The sequence below is a fragment of the Schistocerca serialis genome, chromosome 7 (genome assembly GCF_023864345.2).
Source record: "Schistocerca serialis cubense isolate TAMUIC-IGC-003099 chromosome 7, iqSchSeri2.2, whole genome shotgun sequence".
Classification (NCBI taxonomy): domain Eukaryota; kingdom Metazoa; phylum Arthropoda; class Insecta; order Orthoptera; family Acrididae; genus Schistocerca; species Schistocerca serialis.
This window is the reverse complement of record NC_064644.1, coordinates 82,782,476-82,803,983: the sequence shown is the minus strand read 5'-3', so window position 1 is coordinate 82,803,983 and position 21,508 is coordinate 82,782,476. Positions and strand designations below refer to the sequence as shown.

The window sequence follows — 21,508 nt, the reverse complement described above, 5'->3', positions numbered from 1 at the left end:
TGTGACATGCAGAGTGAATTTTATCAATAGAGGGGTCCACAGGCCGTAGAAATTCATACACCACATGCCAGAAAGGTCTTCAGTCACAGTAACAAGTAAGAAGCAAATGCCAGAACAAAGGGTGCTGTCACCACTAACCGATTATAAACTGTGGTAACCACAAAAGATACAGACAACATTGACTTGGTTAACAAATTGTATTTTGTATTTCCAAATGACAGTTTTAATTGAGTTATTACATTTGATGACTATTAATACATACAATAAAGAGTATCAACTGTCTGAGTAAATGAATCTGAGTAGTTAACTGAAAAAGGGATGCCTCATTTTATGAAAACAGCAGTTGCTACTCACTGTATAACAGAGATGCTGAGTTGCAGATAGGCACAACACACACACACACACACACACACACACACACACACACACACACACGCATGCGAGACCACTGTCTTTGCCCACTGATTTATGCATATTGGAGTCTTTGCCATTGAAGGTGTGCTTCATGAATGAGAGCTTCAATGGCCATAATGAAAGAGTACTATAAAAGAAAAGCAATTTTTTTCCTTTTGTTTACAGAAATGGTCATATGAGATTTCAGTCAATTTAGATCACCACACTAAAGCAGTAACACAGATTGAGTTATTCCAGTTATTGACGCATAGCTACAGAGCGTAAACATGTACAGTTTTATAGAAATAATTAATAAAATACCTTAATATGCAGGGTGTTTCAAAAACATTCAGCCAATTTAACAAGACTATATCTTCTCCATGAATGAAGATAGAAATTTGAGGCAAATTTCAACATAAAACTGGGACTGCAACCCTTTTCTTTTCAAAAGGACCATCAGTTTTATACCTTTTACCTACATGGACGTACAACCTTGGGGAAATTTTTATATTAAGTTTAGGATCATAGTTTTCATTCATCTTTCAGAATTCTTCCACATGCATTGCACCAAACACAAGCTGAATATCCTCACAATAATCAAACTCATTCCTTAGTTTTGTCAGCAATTTTCAAGTTACTACATTCATTGATCTTGCTAAGTGGCATTGTTTTTTACCAAAAGTTGTTGGAAGGGAAGGCACATACAGGGTACTTTCACAAATTGGAAAAAAAAGAAATCACATACTGTGAGATCAGGCAACCTTGGAAGCCAATGGTGCAATGAAGGTACGTATGTCCTTTTAACAGTAGTGGGTGGAGTGCTGTACTCTCAACAAAAGTAATGTCACACAGTTATACCTGAACTGCATGTCTGGGAACAGAGAATGCAAAATGCATTTGTTGCTCTATTATCGCCATCGCAATTCATCACACGCTGTTCAATGAATGAGTGAGTGAGCAAGCTACACCAAGGAGACTGCTACTGGTAGCCACATGAACTGGCAACTTACAAATGGGAGCAAGAGAAATTTTTAGGTCCAAAGTGCAAATTAAAATTTACCTCAAGTTCCTATCTTCATTTATGTAGAAGATACAGTCTTGTGAAATTGGATGAATCTTTTTAATTTTAATGCAAGTCAAACACCTTTCAGAAATGAATCAGTGTACAAGAATAGTAGTGTGGCATGAGAGAAATAAAGTTCCATTAAATAGCAACTTCAAATAATTATCACCACTCATTTTCTGGGTGCACATATACAATCTGAACGTTAAGAAAACCATCACAGCAGTTAGTTTAAGTGCATTTAAGCCACAACCAGTTTTATTCCACACAAACACCTTCAGGTGACAAAATGGCAGAAAAATGTGGCGTCATGATACAGAATGGTTAGTCGCAAGATAAAATGTTAAAAGGTAAATGTCGAAACAACACAAATTCTGTGTGCTTGGTATTCAGATGTTGGCCTCCACCTCTCTGATGGCTCCATAAAACCTCTATCCCTATCAAGTGCACTAAGCACAAACAGAGCGTAAGCACAAACAGAGCCTATATTCTGGTACATAACATCCCATCCACAGTAAAAGTCTTTCCCATACAGTGTGGGTACTTGTGGACAGAGCATTTGCAGGGGAAAAAAATCCCTTGTCCAATACACTCAGGATCATACTTCAGCTTTCACCAGCATAGCCCCATAAATCTAGTCTGTAATCATTTCTCCAATGCCATAACCACATATACCTTCAACCACTTCCTTGAACCACCTGCAAAAGGGTACCCTCTTCATTACCCAGTTATTTCCCAGACTAGAACAACATAAACACACCCTTTGGAAGAGGTATGACTGTGTATTATCACATGCAGAATTAAGGAACATCCTACTCACAACCCTTCCCAGTTCCCCAGTAGTGATGTTCTGCCACCAACCCAAATCCTGAAAGAGGAGTCCCTCCTCTTTCCATACCTACTTCTGACCCCTTGCCACATGGGCCATACCTCTGTCAGGGGACTAATGACCTCAGCAGTTGAGTTCCATAGTGCTCAGAGCCAATTGAGCCATACCTCTGTCAAAGGATCTAGTGCTGTCCTATGCACCAACTCACCACATCCTCTTCCTGTCTTGCCACACAGGTAAATCTCATCCTATTAGTCTAAGCAGGACCAGTGTGAAAGACATAGTATATACCAGTTCTGCTGCCAACAGGTGCACAGATTCTTATGTGAACCAATCCACTGTCCATCTAACTGAAGGGCGACTGTCACATGTGTTCAAGATCAGAATTAACCATCCAACAGTAGAACACGCTGCTAAGCACATCATGAGAGAACAATGCCTGCTTCACAATCTGTGCCACATGGATACTTTCCTGCAATACCAGCTTCTCTGCATTAGGTGGATTGGAGTTGTCCTTACAAAAAAACATGCTTTGATCCAGCAATCCTCGTGGCTTTAATCTTCACCAACCGCTGTCTCACAGCCACCTCCAAATCCCATCCTCATGCCCTCAGCTTCCTCTCCACAATCTCCATTTTCCTCTGCTCTATGTTCTTCTCCCCCCCCCCCCCCCTTTCAATTCAACTTCTCCATGTCACTGTGTGCTGCACAAACTCTGCCTGCCTACGCCAGGACAAGCATCAATGGCGACACACTCCTACACCATCTACTTGCTGTCTCTCCTTCCCAGCTATCAGCTACCTTTCACTGCAACCCACCCTCTCTCACACTACCTCTTTTCTCCCCTTGTCCTCTCCACCCACAACAGGGTTTACACAGCAGTGCTGGCACAATGTACTCCTGCAGTGCGTGTGTGTGTGTGTGTGTGTGTGTGTGTATTGTGCCAAAAGTTTAGCAACATTTAAAGACTTGCATATATTATGAGTTGTTATCTCCAGGACTTTTATTTCTCTATTTATGTATATAGAATTACAGTAACAACTGAGACAAAAATGCTTAATTTTGGTTTTACTAAATTATTTCTTATCAACACCATGATAAGTCCTAAAAAGATGTCATGCCTGTCATATTTCTTATTCCCTGACCACTATTATTATTATTATTATTATAGCCACTGTTATTGTTACTATTTTTCAATGCAATGCAATACAGTCCAATTTGCATCACTGATAAGGAAAATGGATATGATATATAAACTAACTGAAAGTGTCAACCGTAGACATCCATATCCATTAATGCCAAGATATAACATTGCTGCACTGTAATATGACAGGAGGCTGTAAACGCCACATGGTGCTTTGTTATGAACAGAAAAAATTCTGGTTGAGAAATCAGAAATAAGGGAACAACATGTCTTGAGGACAATCCTATAATGTCTAATCAAGCAAATAATGCACTCAAAAGATCAGAGAACTACAAACTCTGCACACTCATAAAAAAGATGAGATGAGAGATGAGATTAGTACGAGGAGGATTGTTTCCTATGGCCACACTGATTTTGAGAATCCTATGAGGTTTGGCACTTTGATCCTCCCATTACCTTCCCAAAAAGAAAAATAAAGAAAATGTGGTTCGTAGAAGCAGATTAGTTGGTTGGTTGGGGTTTAAGAGACTAAACAGCGAGGTCATCAGTCTCTTGTTCAGTGGTAGTCCAGATGGAGTTAATTATGTCATCCAGAAATTTGACATACTTAATGATAGTACACAAGAATGGTAAAATCAATGTGCTGAAAGCAATATTGATGCCAGCTTCAGCAAGGAGACTGTCTACGAAATTCACCTGGAAGGCATCAGTGGACAGTCTTACTCCAAGATGATGTACTCGGTCAAATAATCCAAAGCCAGAGATGCCGTCGACCCATAAAGCTGGCAACCACAGTCCAAATGGGGAAAGACAAAGGCCCAGTAAAGACAGAGTAGAGTAGCATGATTTGCTCCCCTAAAGATGTGGGTGAGGAAGCAACGTGTGTTAAGCTTTCACATGCATTTAGTCTTTGTTGACAAATATGAGACAGCCATATTAAATTATTATCAGAGTAGTCCCAAAAATGTGGCCTGCTCAACATCCAAGTAGTGGGAGTACCCAAGTAGAGTTATTGACCAGCATGAACTGTGGAATGATAGAAAAGCGTAACTCCAGTTTTATCAGGAGACAACTGGAAGCCATGGTAAAGTGTTCAAGTGGAGGCTCTTCAGATGGCATAAATTGGGAGATATACCAAATGCAAAAATAGCCAACCCACAGCACAGAGGAACTACTTGTCTGATGCAGGTCACTAGCCCCTTGATGACAATGGGGAAGACTGTGACTCTCATCAGTGCCTTGAGGGATGCTGTTTTCTTGAACCTTCATCTGAAATGATTGGTAGGATAAAAACTGGTGAATAAAAACTAGTAGGTGGCCTCAAAATCCCTGGCAGCCACAGAAGTAAGTAAAATATGATGGCACTAAGCAGTGTCATACAAATTATGTTGTAAAAAAAAATCCTCAATGAGAAGTTAGTATTCGGAAAAGACCTGTCACAATGTTGAAACGACATGGCCTGTTGTCAATCGACCCTCCTGGAAACCACACTGATAGGGAGAGGCAAAAAGCAGCACGATTTGAGAACCCATCATAATCATCCGCCTACAATTCCTTCAAACAGTCCATAGAGTACGTTGGCGAGAATAATCGGTCAGCAGCTGTTGATGGACATTGGCTGGTTTAAAGACTGCAATGATGACACTACCTGTCCATTCCAAAGGAAAAAATACCTTCTGGGCAAATACAACAGATGACTGAGTTGATGGAGTCTCTGAGCTGTATTAGATGTTGGACGATCTGACTATAAATCATATCAAGGCCTGGGGCAATGTCACGAGATGATTGGTTGGTTGGTTCGGGGTGTAAAGGGACCAAACTACGGGGTCATCAGTCCATTTTTCCTGAAGCAAGCAACACTCAAGATACAGAAACACCCAAAGTATGTCTGGAAAAGTAAAAGGGGGAAAAGGAATAAGGAACCCACACCTAAAAAGAAAATGAATGGAACAAACAAAAAAGGGGAAATAAATACACCACAAGGAAAAGTAGAAGAAGGTATTAAAACCATAGAGCAGATGGTCTGGGCTGGCCGATCACAATAATAAAAGAGGATGACTCTGCAACACATTAAAAGGTATACCCCAAAAAACAAGGCGAGATGAACACATTTCAGAAAGAGACAACCACCAAGACAAACAAATGCAAAAAAAGTGTGACAGAGTTAAAATGGAGGGAGGATGGTGGCCTCGGAGAGAAGGATAAATGCCCACCATTAGATAGTACGATAAGACCAACCCTCATAAATAAAATGTAAAACTAAATCTGCTGTTGAGGCATTGTCGCCCAACACCGAAGGTAGGGTGCTGAGAAGGTTAAAAGTCCGTCGCAAACGGGCTAAAAGTGGGCAGTCCAGCAAGATGTGGACAACAGTCATATGTGAGCCATAGTGACACCAAGGTAGGTCCTCACAATGGAGCAGGTAGCCATGTGTCAGCCACGTATGGACAATGTGGAGCTGGCGGAGAACCACAGAGTCCCTGCGAGAGGCCTGCATGGAGGTCTTCCACACATTCGTAGTCACCTTAGTGGCACGCAGTTTGAGTGGGTACTGAGATTATGCCATTCCGTCTCCCAAAGCTGAAAAACCTTGTGGTGTAATAATGATTGCAGGTCAGTTATGGGGATGCCAATCTCCAGAAGCTGTTTCCATGTAGCCTCTCGGCAAGTTCATTTCCTGGAATTTCAACTTGGCCTGGGGTCCACACACACACACACACACACACACACACACACACACACACACACACACACACACACAACACGGAATGACTGGACCGTTCCAGGGCATAGATGGACTCCTGGATGGTCACTACCCAATGTTGATGAGGGTAGCACTGGTCAATAGTTTGCAGGCTGCTCAAGGAGTCGGTACACAGAAGAAACGACTCCCCAGGGCATGAACGGATGTGCTCAAGAGCACGAGACATAGCCACCAGCTCTGTAGTGAAAACACTGCAGCCATCAGGCAAAGAAAGTGCTGTTCAATATGTTCTCCATGGACATACGCAAAGCCGACATGACCATCAGCCATCAAGCCATCGGTGTGAACCACTTCATGGCCTCATTACAAGTCAAGAATAGAGATGAGGTGACAGTGGAGAGCCGCAGGGTGAACTAAGTCCTCTGCGCCAAGTGAAAGGTCCAGGCGAAGCCACAGTCTAGGTGTACACCATAGAGGTGTAGTGATTGGACCCTGAGTATAGGTGGCAAAGACAAGGACTCCACTTCAGACAGAAGAGACCGGAAGTGAACCTCATTCGTAAGCCCTGACCTGATCCTCCGATGCAAGAGAAGAAACCACGATAGGTGGGAAAAGGAGACGGTAATTCAGATGCTCAGGAGAACTACGAATGCTGGCGAGCAGTTGTGCACCCCTAACTTTCAATGGAGGGACTCCGGCCTCCACCAGGATGCTGGTCACTGGACTCGTTAAAAGCTCCCGTTGCCAGTTGAATGCCACAGTGGTGCACTGGCTCGAGTAAACGCAATGCTGAGGGCTCCACTAAACCAGAAACCAGACTCCCATAGTCAAGGCGGGATTGAACACGGGCTCTGTAGAGCTGCTGCGCCAGTGTAGAGAGATCTGCACCCTAGTTGGTGTTGCTCAGGCAGTTGAGGGCATTGAAGTGCTGCCAGCACGTCCACTTCAGCTGACGAAGATGAGGAAGCCACGTCAATTGGCTGTATAAAACCAGCCCTAAGAATTGATGTGTCTCCACTATAGTGAGTAGATCGTCATTAAGGTAAAGTTCTGGATCCAGATGAACGGTACGATGCTGACAAAACTGCGCGACACACAACTTTGTAGCTGAAAACTGGAAGTTGTGGGCTAGAGCCTACGTCTAAACCTTGTGGATGGCTCCTTGTAGGTGCCACTCAGCAACACCAGTACTGGAGGAGCAGTACGAAATGCAGAAGTTGTCTGCATACACAGAAGGTGAGACAGACGGCCCGACAGCTGCTGCTAGACTGTTAATGCCCACTAAAAATAGATATACACTAATACAGAGCCTTGCGGGACCACATTTTCCTGGATATTGGGGAGGGGAGGGGAGGGGGGGGAGGGGGGGGGGTTACCATGGGAGGCACCAACTTGGACACAGAAAGTATGGAGCAATAGGAAATTTTGGATAAAAATCAGGAGCAGGCCCCAAGAGGTCCCACTCATATAATGTGGCAAGGATATGACATCGCCGATTCATGTCGTAAGCTTTTTGTAAATCAAAAAAGCTGGCAACCAGGTGTTGGCATCTGGAAAAGGCTGTTCGGATGGCAGACTCGAGGGAAACTAGATTATCAGTGGTAGGGTGACCCTAGCTGAAACCGACCTGGCATGGAGCCAGTAGGCCACGTGACTTCAGGACCCAACACAACTGCCAACTTACCATACGTTCTAACCGCTCACAAAGAATGTTGGTGAGGCTGATGGGCCAATAGCTATCCATATCAAGTGGGTATTTGCCAGGTTTGAGCACTGGAATGATGGCGCGCTCTCGCATTTGCGATGGAAAGATGCCATCGCACCAGATCCGGTTGAAGATGACTAGGAAATGTCGCTTGTAGTCAGATGAGAGATGTTTTATCATCTGACTGTGGATTCAATCTGGCCCAAGATCTGTGTCGGGGCAATGTGCAAGGACACTGAGGAGCTCCCACTCTGTAAATGGAGCATTATAGGGTTCACATTGACATTCATCGAATCAGAGGGCTTTCCTTTCCATCTGCCATTTGAGGGTGCGAAATGCTGGGGGGTAACTCTCCGACACGGAGGCACGAGCATAGTGCTCAGCAAAGAGCTTGGCAATTGTGTTTGTGTCGGCATATAACATACCACTGATGTTAATGCCAGTTACACCTGTCAGGGTACCCACAAACACGTCTGATCTTCATGCAGACTTGGGAAGGTGACATATGGCACCCAATGGTCGAGACGTACGTCTCCCAATATTCCTGTTTCCGTCTTTTTATAAGCTGGCGAACGCAGGCACGGAGCTGTTTAAAAGCTATTAGGTGCACTAGGGAAGGATGCCACTTATGTCGCTGTAGAGCCTGCCGACTCTCTTTAATGGCCCCAGCGACCACCAAGGTACTGACTTTCACCAGGGACACACTAAAGAACAAGGGATCATGTTTTCCGCTGCAGAAATGACCCGCTCAACTACCACATCAGTGGTACCATGTAGGGGAGATTCGACAGTGACAGCAGAGATGAAAGCTTCCCAGTCTGCCTTTTTAAAGTCCATCCTGGTAGACGTCCGGGAGGAATGGTACTGGGGGAGTGACAGAAAGATGGGAAAGTGATCACTACCACACAAGTCATCATGGGCTCTCCAGTGGACAGATGGGATAAGTCCTGGGCTGGAGAGGGATAAATGTATGACCGCGTAAGTGCCATGGGCCACACTGAAATGTGTGGGGGCCCCAGTATTTAAGAGGCACAGGTCAAGTTAAGACAGTAAAGTTTCGACATCTCTACCTCGGCCAGTAAGCACGGTGCCACCCCACAATGGGTTATGGGCATTAAAATCTCCAAAAAGTAGGAAAGGTTTAGGGAGTTGATGAATCAGGGCAGCCAATGCGTTCAGGGATACTGCACCATCTGGAGGAAGATATAGGTTGCACATAGTTATTTCCTGTGTCGTCCTTATCCTGACAGCCACAGCTTCAAGAGGGGTTTGAAGGGGCACAGGTTCACTGTATACTGAGTTCAGGACATAGAAACAAACTCCACCTGCTGCTTGATTATAGTCGCTATGTTTCTTGTAATATCCTCCATAGATGCAGAGGACAGGGGTCCACTTTGCCAGGAAGTAGGTTTCCTGGAGGACAATGCAGAAAGCAGGTGTAAAGCTTAACAGTTGCCATATTTCAGCCTGTTGGTGGAAAAAACCACATCAATTCCACTGGAGGATGACGTTATCGTGAGGCTGGGAAGGCATGAAGCATGCAAGGAGGCAGGTTACGCCTCACGATCACCTGCTGCCACCGACTGAGTATTTGTATCCATTCCTATTGTGAATGAGGCATCAGTGAAAGCCAGGTCCTCAGGGGACGCTGAGATCTCCACCTCATCCACAGGTGCTGAATTGGTAGGAAGTGGTGGTGTCCGGGCCACCAGAGGGTCCTTTTTCTTAGCAGACTACTTTGTTTGCTTGCCCTCTCGCTTCTCTTTAGGGGCTTGCTGGGAGGACTTCTCCAAAGTAGTTACAGGCACGAAGGAAGACCATGAAGCTCTTTGTCCAGCAACTTTCGGCTCCTTTAGCCACTGGCAAGTGTCCGCCGTAGCATTAGTGCAAACCTTGGGAGAGAGGGTTCCCAGGGACCCCTTCCACACGACAGAAGCTGGAGGAGGCTGTTGCTTCTCCGGCTGGGGAGGGGGGGGGGAGGGGGGTCACCTGCGTTTGGGGGGAGGGGAGGAGGGGGCCTCGGTCCTGAAGTAGGTATTTTGGGAGCTATGGAAGGAGATCTTCCCCCTACCATCAAGGGAGCGGATGTATTCTGGAGGCCCAGAGGGCCCACTGTTCGTGGCACTGAGTGTGGTATGACTGGTACTTGTGACGGCGAGGATAATGTAGCTGCAGCATATGTGGATGTCAACCAAATGGGGTGTAATCATTCAAATTTACGTTTAGCTTCTGTGTAAGTCAACAGATCCAGGGTCTTCTACTCCACGATTTTCCGTTCCTTTTGGAGTACTGTACAGTCTGGCAAGCAAGGGGAGAGCTGCTCTTCAGAGTTGGTACAAGTGGGAGAAGGTGCCAATGCAGTATCTGGATGCAGTGGACGACCGCAGTCTCGACATGTGGCGCTGGAAGTGCAGCAGGAAGACACGTGCTCGAATTTCCAGCACTTAAATCACCGCATAGGAGGAGAGACGTATGGTTTAACATCACAGCGGTAAACCATCACCTTGACCTTTTCAGGTAATGAATCACCCTCAACAGCCAATATGAAGGCACCGGTAGCAACCCAGTTGTCGTCCTGCTAAAAGGATGGACATACAAAAGCTATTGCCTTTGGGTCCCCTATAAACACGCCAGACGAAATGAACCCCTCTCTGTTGTAGATTGGCGCAGAGCTTGTCGTCAGACTGTAAGAGGAAGTCGCAATGGAAAATAATCACCTGAACCATGATGAGGCTTTTTTGGGGAGTGACAGAAACAGGAATATCACCCAGCCGGTCACAAGTGAGTAACGCTCTGCTTTGGGCTGACGATGTTGTCTGAATCAAGACTGCACTGCTTCTCATCTTGGACAGTGCTGTCACTTCTTCAAACTTATCCTCAAGATGTTCAACAAAAATTGAGACTTCATAGGTAGAAAGAAGACTCTGTCCATTCTGCTACAGACTAAATACCAAAGCGAATATGGCTCTCTTCTTTCTGTAACCCTACATTCCTCCCATGGTGTAGCAAGCGAGGGAAACAATTTAGGGTCATATCTGTCAGCATTGACTCGATCTTGCCCTTCTTAGAGACTGCTGGCGCCATACAAACACCAGCGAGAAATGACTTAGTCCGATTCATTGCGGGTCATCCGCCCTGATGCCACCCACTCCCATCTGGGGCTCTCCCCACGAACGCCACCAAGCCACAGCAAAGGCCGACTGGCAGGATGGCCGTTGCTGGGAGTCCGGATGCTCCAAGAAGACAGGCATCTACTCCTTGGCATACATGGGGAGTTTACAGCTCAGGCATCAGCAATGCGATACCTGTGTTGTCAGGAGGCTACCACCAAATGGGTACATGATGGCCCCACCACAACAGACTGGCTACCGTGCTGGAATATTGGGCGCAGAGAAATCCTGTACTGTCATGGGGGCGAAAGAGGACAGGAGACAACAAAAGAAGATGACATACCCCAGAAAGTGTGCTCACCCAAATAGCTGAATTGCAGGTTGAGATGGAAAGCCATGATAAGAGGTTCAGGAGATAGAGTCTAAGGGCACTATGGATAACTCATGCAGGGCACTATGGATAACTCTGCATCACGTAAGGCGTCCTTCCCCGTATGACCCACACTTCCATAGAATTTGGAAAGTGGCAGGTCAAACCATAAAATGAGACCTGATCTCATAGGGCCAAAAAGTGTGAGACTCCTTTAAGTTGCCTCTTACAACAGGCAGGGATACCTAGGGCCTATTCTAACTGCTGGACCCGCAGGGCGGGGGAGGGAGGGGGGGGGGGGGGTTCACGAGATGAGTCAAGAGTCTGAAGCAGTTATCTTCATTCAAAAGGTATCCAAGTTAAGAAGAGGACGCCAGCACTGTTACTAAGTGGGTCACGATGTGTTCAGCAAAAACTGACACACTGGCCCAAGTACCACTACAAAGGAGGGAGCCAGAACAGTTGAGCTTTGGTGGCCCAGTAGACTACAGAACTTCACCCCTGGGATGAAGAGGCATACGTTCCCAAGAAGGGGACACAGTGTTCCCAGTATTCTTTTTTACTGTGTCTCATTAGGTAGTGAGCCTTTCCATGGAACAACTTAAAAGTGATGAGGGCAATCTGAGAAGGATGTCACTTGAGACGTCGCAGGAGCCTTCAATAGTCTCTAATAACTGTTGCAAATTCTTTGGTCCACCATGGCACCAACTACTATGGGATTTTTAAAATTTTTTTGTTAAGTTATGAATTAGCGATAATTAAGGAAGATAGCAGTTTCAGCAGTGTGGGTGTTCAGACTGGAGATGTATCCAACAACCCTGTCAATGCAATATGACAAACATGGGACAAAGGTGATAGCGGAAGTATACAATTGCAAATGGGCTCTTCTGGTCATGTCCAATGTGACAACTGATCCATCGGGTGGTGACAAGTAAGTGACCAGATCACTGGAATGTGGCCACTGTCACAAGGATCATCGTATAACGACCATTGTAATGAAGTCAAGTGAGGAAAGAGATTGCAAATTCGGCAGCAGAACATGTCCATGGGCAGCACTAAAGTGAGCAAAAGGACCAGCATTGAGGGGGGGACAGAACATAATCAGAAAGAAGTTGGCCAATCAGATGGCCCCTACTGCACACCTTGGTACTTCCCCACAGGGGTTGGTGTGCACTGACATCTCGAAGCTGGAGAAAGGCGGGTGGGGGAGGGGGCATTCTCACTTTAAGATAGCCATCTCAAGGCAACCAAGCGACCTACGGGGAGGAGGATAAATAACAGTCCAAACAGTGATCCCCAAGGTCATACGCACTCTCACTGCTATTTATTTTAATGTGGTACTGAGGGGAAACCACTAACTAATAACATACATGTGGATCAACATTAAGACCCCTCCAAATGCTCTCTTAGAGCCAGTAAGGTTCCAACAGGGTTGGAGGGTTGCAGAATGGCAATTAGTGAAATGTGTTTCTTTGAGAACAACACACATGCAGAACATGGGGATATTTGTCATTGCTATCACTGAGATAGAAAATGACTTATAAGAAGTGGGGATAACACTGCAGGATATTCAGAAATCCATTCCACTCAACAATAAACTCTGAGAGTACCTTGTTTTAAAAGAAAAGACAAGATTGGAGCAGTATAGGAAACAAAAGGGATAATATCACATTAAAGGCTTAGAAAAAGAAAAGTATGATTGAAATAGTGTGGTCCGTAGAAGACCAAAACAAAAACAAAAAATAGGAGGGTTCAGTATATTCAGTTATTATTCAATTACTGTAATCCTATATTCCACACTATAGCAACACACAGTACACAGCCTGAAGCATGGATCCTCTGGATTACTGTCTAATAATGATGCAGAGTATCTATAATGATTTCAAGACTTATTCTTTGACAATTAGTCATTTATGCACAAACTTTCCAAATAAACCAGTTGCCTTGGTTGATATGTCAAAATTAACTTAGTTTCTGTTTTGTGTGAAGATAGAGCTTCTTGGACAGCTAGTACTTCCAGATAATAATTAGAAATTATAAACCTGCAAAATGTCAAGAAAGTTAACAAACCACATGTAACGTAACAAGATAGCAGTGGGTCTGTTCAAGTAGCAGTCTGAAACTGCCACATGTACACACAGTAAAAAATTACGGAAATCAGGGCAGCACTGCTGACTCCTTCCAGTTGTTCCTACGTAACACTAACTAGCAATGCAAAACCAGTTACAGGCAATTAGCAACCATCAGAACTAATCTGAGGCTGAACTACTTCCTTTGTGTATGCAAGTGGTTGTGGTTGTTGTTGTTTTTGTTGTGTCAAAGTCATTCATTCATACACTGTATAGTGTTCTTGTGTTCAAGTACTTCTAATTATTTCATTTATCTTCAAATTTTATTTTCGTGGCAGTTAAGAAATTTTCTTTCCATCCAGATACAGTTGTTACACCACTCAGTTGAATAGTAGCTTCCACCACTGCAGCAGCGTGTCAAAGCACACTATTTTGTTTGCAAGTTGATACAGATTCTAAAAAGAGGCGACTTATTTTGATTTTCTAGTTGCTTTTTAGTTTAAATTCTTAAATTTCTTGCATGTATGTGTGTTTACCAGGCACAATTTCTCATTTCAATAAATGTTAGTGTATACTTGTATTTCTGCACTCTTAGTATAGGTAGGGGCTGTATTTGCTGTGTTAAGATCCAAGCTCAGTTGGTGACTGTCATTCACAGCAGCTTCACTGTGAGGAGGGGGGGGGGGGTTAGGAGTGGGGATCCGAGGGACAGCAAAAACATTCCACAAGTTCTCCAATCAGTAGACTACTGTGATCGCCCTGGATACAGCCTGCACTGAGGCTGACTCCTCACCCTTGGTCAAGTGGGAGGCTGTTCCAAGATGTGGCAGGCAAGAGATTAATTTTCACAAGGAGGGTGAGGAGGGGGGGGGGACAATCTAAGGGCTCAGAGGAAGGGGGGGGGGGGGCAATCGAAGGGCCTCCCCAGTTCATCTGACAAACAGGTTTCAGGTACTATCAATGATGTCTGATAAAGATCCTGATCCAGATACAATCACTTGCCCTATTTCGGAGGAAGCCTCTCAGCCTGTAAAATCTGGACTGTCACAGAGGGAGGGATTATTGGCAGTTGGGAGCTCCAATGTGAGATGCATGAGACCCCTAACGGATATGGCTGCCAAGAAGGGAAGTAAAGTCCAGCATGCACTCTATGTGCATACCGGACGGGGTCATCCCAGATGTGGAAAGGGTACTTCCAGATGCCATGAACTGCATGGAGTTTAGCCAACTGCAGGTGGTGGTTCAAGTCAGTACTAACAATGTGTGTAGCATTGGATCAGAAGAGATTCTATATGGTTTTAGACAGCTATCTGAAGTCTTGAAGAGTGCCGCCAGTCTTGTTTGCACAATAACGGCATAGCTTGCCATCTGTAGCATCACCAAAGGCAGCAAGTGCAGACCTTTGATACAAACCAGAGTGGAGGGTCTGAATAAGAGACTCGCGCAGTTTCGTGACTTAGTAGACTGCAGATCCCTCAACTTGCGCCATAGGGTGGTGTGTTTTTGGGTTCCACTTAATAGGTCAGGGCTTCATTACACACAGGAATCAGCTACACAGGTAGCAGGGGCTGTGTGGGGGGTGGAGGGCACTGGGCATTTGACAGGGTCTCAGCAAATTACAGAAAGAGTTTCAGTCTAAAAGGGTGCAAGGCACAAATAGGACAAGGGTAGACCTAAGCAATTATCAGTGCTGTAGTTGTAAATTGTTATAGCTATGTTAGGAAAGAACAAGAGCTCCAAGCATTTAAAGAAAACACTGCAGCTCAAATCATTACAGCTTCTGAAAGCTGGCTAAAGCCAGAGGGAAGTACAGCCAAAATTTTTATGAAGGACCTAATGGTGTTCAAAAGAATAGATTAAATACAATTGTGGTGGACTGTTTATTGCTGTCCGTAATAGTTAACCCTGTAATGAAATCTACATATATAGTTCCTGTGACTTAGTACATATAGAGGCTATACTTCACAACCAGAGTTAATTAATAACTGGTTCATTTAACAGATCCCATGACTCAGGTGATACAGCTGCTGAACAGTTCAAAGGAAGCTTCAGTCATTTGAAACAGACACCCTACTCCTACAACTCAGAGTGCCAGATATAGCGATCATGCATGTGTGAGATAAGCTTGCTCTTATTTTTGTGTGTGTGTGTGTGTGTGTGTGTGTGTGTGTGTGTGTGTGTGTGTTCTTTTCTGAAGAAGGTTTTGGCCGTAAGCTAAATGTGTAAGTCTTTCTATCTGCTTCTCAACACGTCATCTTTACAGTGAATAGCAATCTATCTTTTTCTCATATTGTTGGTATTCCAACCTGAAATACCATTAACACTGTTTTGTGAACTACTTATCTCAAAATTAAATTATAGCAAAACAGCTTGTATTGCTAAACATACCACAAAGATGACAATCTGAAAATTTATGAAAAATCTTACATACTTTGTAGACAGCTTCATTAGAGAACGTGCAACTGGATTCAGATCTACAAAAGCCAAAGGGAAGATTCCAATCCTTTCACCAAGTTTTCCCTCTGCCCAATTCTCGTCAACACGGCGTATAACAGTAATAATTTCACCCTGTTGAGAAATAAGTAACTGAAATAAAATGTTCCACATCATATACACACATATATAAACAATGATTTTCACGAACTCAAATTACTACACCTTAATGAAAGACAAACAGCCCTCTTCATCAAAATCGTAAAGTGCTTTGCACTGTGGCTGCGTTGAACACAGAGGTGTGATCACCTGAAAAATAGTAAGTAATATAGAAACAATTATAATGAAAATGAGAAAACTAACATAGAGTTACAACATGTACTATTCTTTACAAAACCACAAACTACTCTTCTCACATTAAATATCCTAAGAAATCACTAACACCACCAATTTAGAATGCTTCTTACAGAGTCAACAGTTCACGAAAAAAATGAGATACCTTCAAAGTTCACCTATAAAATAATTCACACACGTAGTGCATAAACCGTAGCTTGCTACTGGTGTGAACTCTTTAATACTACATGCACAATTTAACTTGGCACTCATGCAAAATGTAACTTGGCACTTTTCTGGGAGCGAAGGAATGTATGAATGTCTGACGACTTCAGAGTAGTACAGATTTCTGCACCTGGTGCCAACCTTAGCTAGGAACCAATACAGCACACATCATCATAGAAATGTTCCATTTTAGTCAGCATTAAGAATGCAACATTTACTCCTATGTGGTGCTTGCTCTGCTAGGAAATTGGTCTGTTAGTTACATGTTACAGAGATCTTTTGAATGATTCTTTTATCAAAATGTGGAAAATTCAGTTTGCAGGATATCTATAGATGAAGATAATGTTAACATTAATTAACAATATTTTTAGCCCTAATAATTCACTCATGTGACTACATTTCAAACCCCTCCCCCCCCCCTTTTTTTTTTTTGAGCAGGTGTACACATGAAGTGGTTTTATGTTACATTTAAAATTTGCTTTGTTTCTGTCACTTTATGTTGTTGTGTAAATGCTCCATTTTTTGTTGCTGTACATTCAATTCCTTTCTGGGCCACTGACAACTTCCATAACAGGTAATAAAAGTCTTTTTCTGTGGTGTTTTACTTTTAAACATCACTATTCTTCTCAAATCACGAAGCATTATTTTTGATGAAGTTCTTTAGCAAATATATATATTGTGAAGGTGCAGTTAAAATGCCTTCAAAAGGAACCTACATGACGGATGCACGTGGACACTATATATTATTCTTACTGCTCACTTTTGTGCAATCAATCCTTTCTGTCTAAGTGATGAGTTACACACATGACAATAATTCCTAGAGATGTTACTATGCCAAATGTGTCAGGAGGTTGATATACCCCCCCCCCCCCTCCTAGATTAGCAATTATATGAAAGGCAAAAGTAGCTGAACTTGTTGAGCAGTTTGGTAATACGGTTCTTCCTGTTCATAATTTCATCTATATGTAACCCCAAAAATTTGGAGCAATCTACTATATTTACAGACTCCTGTTCATGTGCTACATCAATTGTAGTTATGTCTGTTTTTGTACAGAACTGAATATGATGTGTTTTATCAAAATTTAGTGAGTGTCCATTTTCAGAGAACCACTTAATAATTCTTTGAAAAAGTTACTTCCTCTCTAACGGCTTTATTCTAACACTAGTATCACTTGCAAAAAGTACAAATTCTACTTGAAGAATGTTAAGTGGAAGGTCATTCACATGTACAAAGATAGGAGTGGACCTAAAATTGAATTCTGTGGAACTCCCTTTGTGATTTCTTCTCAGTCAATTATTTTTTTTCTCCTTCCAACATTATTTTATTATTCAGCACGGCTTTTTACAGTATCACTCAAGCCAGTTGTATGTAAAGTCATAAATTCCATAAAACTTGAGTTTTTTCCAAGAGAGTATTGTGATCTACAAAGCCAAATACCTTGGAAAGATCACAAAAAAATAACAACTGGCAATATTTTATTACATAAGGCTCATAATGTCTGGTGAGTGAACGTATAACTAGCATTCTCAGTCAGCAATCCTTCCTGAACTCAAACTGCAATATCCTAAATTGTTTCTACGCCTACTTAAATGTGAGACTACCCAAGTACATTACTTTTTTTAATATTTTGGAAAAATGTGAATTTTATCCATAGTGAATGCTGTTGAATTCCACGACTGTTCCTTTATAGGGTGTAGAAATATTTCCATTACCAGTCACAATATTGTGACAATAATTATTTAAGTTTTCACTAGGGGTGGCTGCCTAGACACAGAGTAGCAAAGTTTAAAACATGTAATTTTGTCATTTTATTCACAACCATATCAAGTGCAGAAGCCATCCTAACTGCCAGCTAATTAGCCTATTACATAAATGTTCTTGCATTAACCTTTGTCAAAATTTGTTTACATAAACAAAGTTACAGGTTTTGACTATGACTTGGTTCTACTCAAGTCTAATGATTTTTAATAATTGTAACAGTTGATAATGGCCTAAGGCCAAAATCTAGCTTGTGGAATAAAACCAGTTGTACTGGCAGTTACATCTTTCAAAAAGTTTTATATGACCATGGCTCCATGCAAAAGTAAAATCATTAATTAAGTCTTTCTTGTCACATTTTTGATAAAGAGGTTTAAAATTTGCATATTTTAATCTACCTGGAAAAATTCCCTGTATCAATGATGTGTTCTGTATATCATTCAAGACATTACATATGAAGTTAGAACGAATTTTCAAAATTCTGTTAACATTCCACTGAGACAGAGTGAGACACACCCTTCCTCCCACTACAGCAGCCACTGTACTAGGCAGCAATTGGTAGCTTACACTGCGAGTATCCACCACAAGAAATGCCATGTTATATTGTGCATTCAGTACAAACAAATAATGATGATGAGGATGAGGATGATGATGATGATGGTGGTGGTGGTGGTGGTGGTGGTGGTGGTGGTGTCACTGAATGACAGCAGGATCTTTAGCATCCGTACTACATTTTTTAAGATAAGCAAAGGCCGCAAAACTTTTAAAAGACGAAGTGCAGATAAACGCACACAGAACACCCTAAGAACAAGAACATGTGCGCACATACGCCCACATAGTGCAAATGAAAAATGCACGTAAGGCTATGAGAGTAATAAATTTCACTATAAGGCTGACAACAGGTCTGTACAAAAGCTTACCTAAGCAAGAACCACACTGTTTCTCAAAATCATCAGGAATGTGTGAACTGTAGACAGAACAGCACAGCATGCATACCTTTTATACTCACTGGCTGTATATCTCCCTAACACCATATACTCAAAGGACAGAAGAGGCTTACTTTCTTACATATGACTAGTTAATAAATGTACAAAAGTCAGTTCAGTCGGTTACAAATCGTCAAACAAATGAAGTTTCAGCTTCAAACATTTTCTTAATAAGATGAGAAAGTTTTTTAATTGCAACATACACTTACCTGAACATAACTTAATGGGAAAACACCGGTACACCCACCATTCTCACCAAAGTACCAATTGCTATCAATTCTTTTTCGTAGTATTATTATATCACCCTTTTTAAAATTCAGATCCCTGTGCAATAAAAAGTTGAAGATAATAACAAATAATTAAACTCTGTACAAATGGGGACACAAAATTATCCATTACAGCTTACCCTTTCTCCTGTGAGCGATAATCGTATAAAGCTTTTGCGTAAGACAAATTTGGTAGCAACTGCTGTTTGGGTATTGCATGAGACACAGTAATATTTTCGGTAGTAGTAATAGTAGTTGCCTGTGATGTCATCTGGTACTGCACCGAGGGTGTCTGGTGTATTGGAGTTTGAGGATAATTTCCTCCCTGCATCCTAATGGCAGCAGTGTTCCTTTTCTTTGGTGCTGCATTTCGCATGCCTTCTAAAATTCTCATGAGTAACACATTTGGTGGTAAATCTTCAATCTTAACATCCACTAATATACGACATTCTGGACATCGTAATTCTTTATGCCGATTTAGAATTTCTTCCAAACATTTCTTGCAAAAAGTGTGTTGACATGGTAACACTTTGCTTGTTGTATCCAATCTTTCTAAGCACACTGAGCATTCCAGCAAATCATTTAAAGTCCATTCATCCATTGTGACTCTTGATATTAATGATCAGCACAGTCTTCCTACTACTTCTGACATTTAATGAATAATAAATACACTATGTACATCATACTTTCTGGCGACCTAGGGAGGAAACAAAGGGGTAATTACTGTTAGTTACAAAAATTTGAAAGAGGTGTTAACAAAATCAGTCAGTAATAAACTAACATTCTGCAAGATAAGCATGCACAGTGCTGCTCTAATAATTATAAATGGTTTTCAGAAAGTATTTACTATTGCCATAACTTACATTCAAATCCTAAAACTATCTTATAACCTGTACTGCAAATATTACGTAAATGAATGGGAGGACATTCATGCAAATTATAAGTACGCTATTATGATGCGACACAAGCAAAATCTGACAGATTTAAAACAAAAATACCGATGTTCCAACTTTTATATCAAACCTGTAGTGTCGCTACTAAGTCGAGCTTAACATTTTTTTGAACAGCATCATGTTGTTGAGAACTCTTCCCTGTCAATTCACCGTAGCATTTTTTAATACGCCGTCCAGAAGCGCACAACCACATCACTTTTCGTTATGCCGACTCCTGTGATTAGATGAATCAATCACCTCTCCTACCATTAGGATTTCCGGCTTTCCGCTAGCAGGTGTAGACCACCTCCGTTATGCAAGATCGCTGCCACTCCTACGTAAATTCGGGCGTTGTTAACCGAAAGGTAGGTACGAACTTATAACAAAGATCGATTTAAAAAAGATGGAAAAATGTGAAAGCTGTAAACTATTCGCCAATAAACCAAAATATTATGGATCATTTGAGACAAACTCTCCAATGTTATTAAGGCCAAGCTGCTGCGCATTGATACATTAGCGGGAACAAGCAGAAATCGCCAAATTTTCAAATCCGGCGCATAGCGAGTGCCGAGTCGGCTACTGTAGATGTTTAGCGTCGAGAGTTTTGAAGATTCTATTTCACATAGCCAAATGTTCTTATTTAGTTCGGTTAAATGTGGTAAGACCTAGTTAAAACTAGACGTGATTTATTCCCAGTTTCCGTAATAAATTTGTATATTTCATATGAACACGTGAAATGTGCCGCAAAATCTAATTCGGCTGTAACTAACTGTAATTTGTAAGCAGTTTTCTGGAAAGGGAGGTGTGTTAACCGCATATTTTCCCAAAATGTATAGCATATGATTATAAGCTTGTGTTGTAACGTTTGCACAGGTCATAAAAGTCATTTTCACTTCATGTGTCCACAGAATTAAGTTAAAAGTACATGACGTCCCAGTGCAGCAGTTCGCAAACTAATAAGTATGAGCAGAAGCACACCAGGTTCTTAGAGTTATTCTCTACACAATAGTCTAGTCATTATCTAGGTTTGTTTGTTTTCCATTCAACATTAACATTTGTCATGTCAAGACACAGTTCACAACCGCCGAGAAGAAACAAGGGGTACATTGCATCATATGAAGGTAAAAGTTGATTAACACTGACAACAGTTCAATTTGCCACTTTCATTATTTTAATATATTTGTCCA

At 42.2% G+C, this 21,508-nt stretch overlaps 1 protein-coding gene across 1 annotated transcript in view; it reads right to left on the bottom strand.

Moving 5' to 3' along the window:
- LOC126412898 (E3 ubiquitin-protein ligase SH3RF1) overlaps positions 1-20,771 on the bottom strand; it is a 236,679-nt gene extending 215,908 nt beyond the window's left edge. Inside the window, exons 1-5 of the mRNA XM_050082789.1 lie at positions 20,413-20,771; positions 19,530-20,086; positions 19,333-19,447; positions 16,046-16,129; positions 15,819-15,955 (exon numbers count right to left, since the gene is read on the bottom strand). Coding sequence (XP_049938746.1) covers positions 15,819-15,955; positions 16,046-16,129; positions 19,333-19,447; positions 19,530-19,990 — 797 coding nt within the window. The 5' untranslated portion in view covers positions 19,991-20,086; positions 20,413-20,771. The remainder of the gene's footprint in view (positions 1-15,818; positions 15,956-16,045; positions 16,130-19,332; positions 19,448-19,529; positions 20,087-20,412) is intronic.
- Between the last annotated feature and the right edge of the window lie 737 nt (positions 20,772-21,508).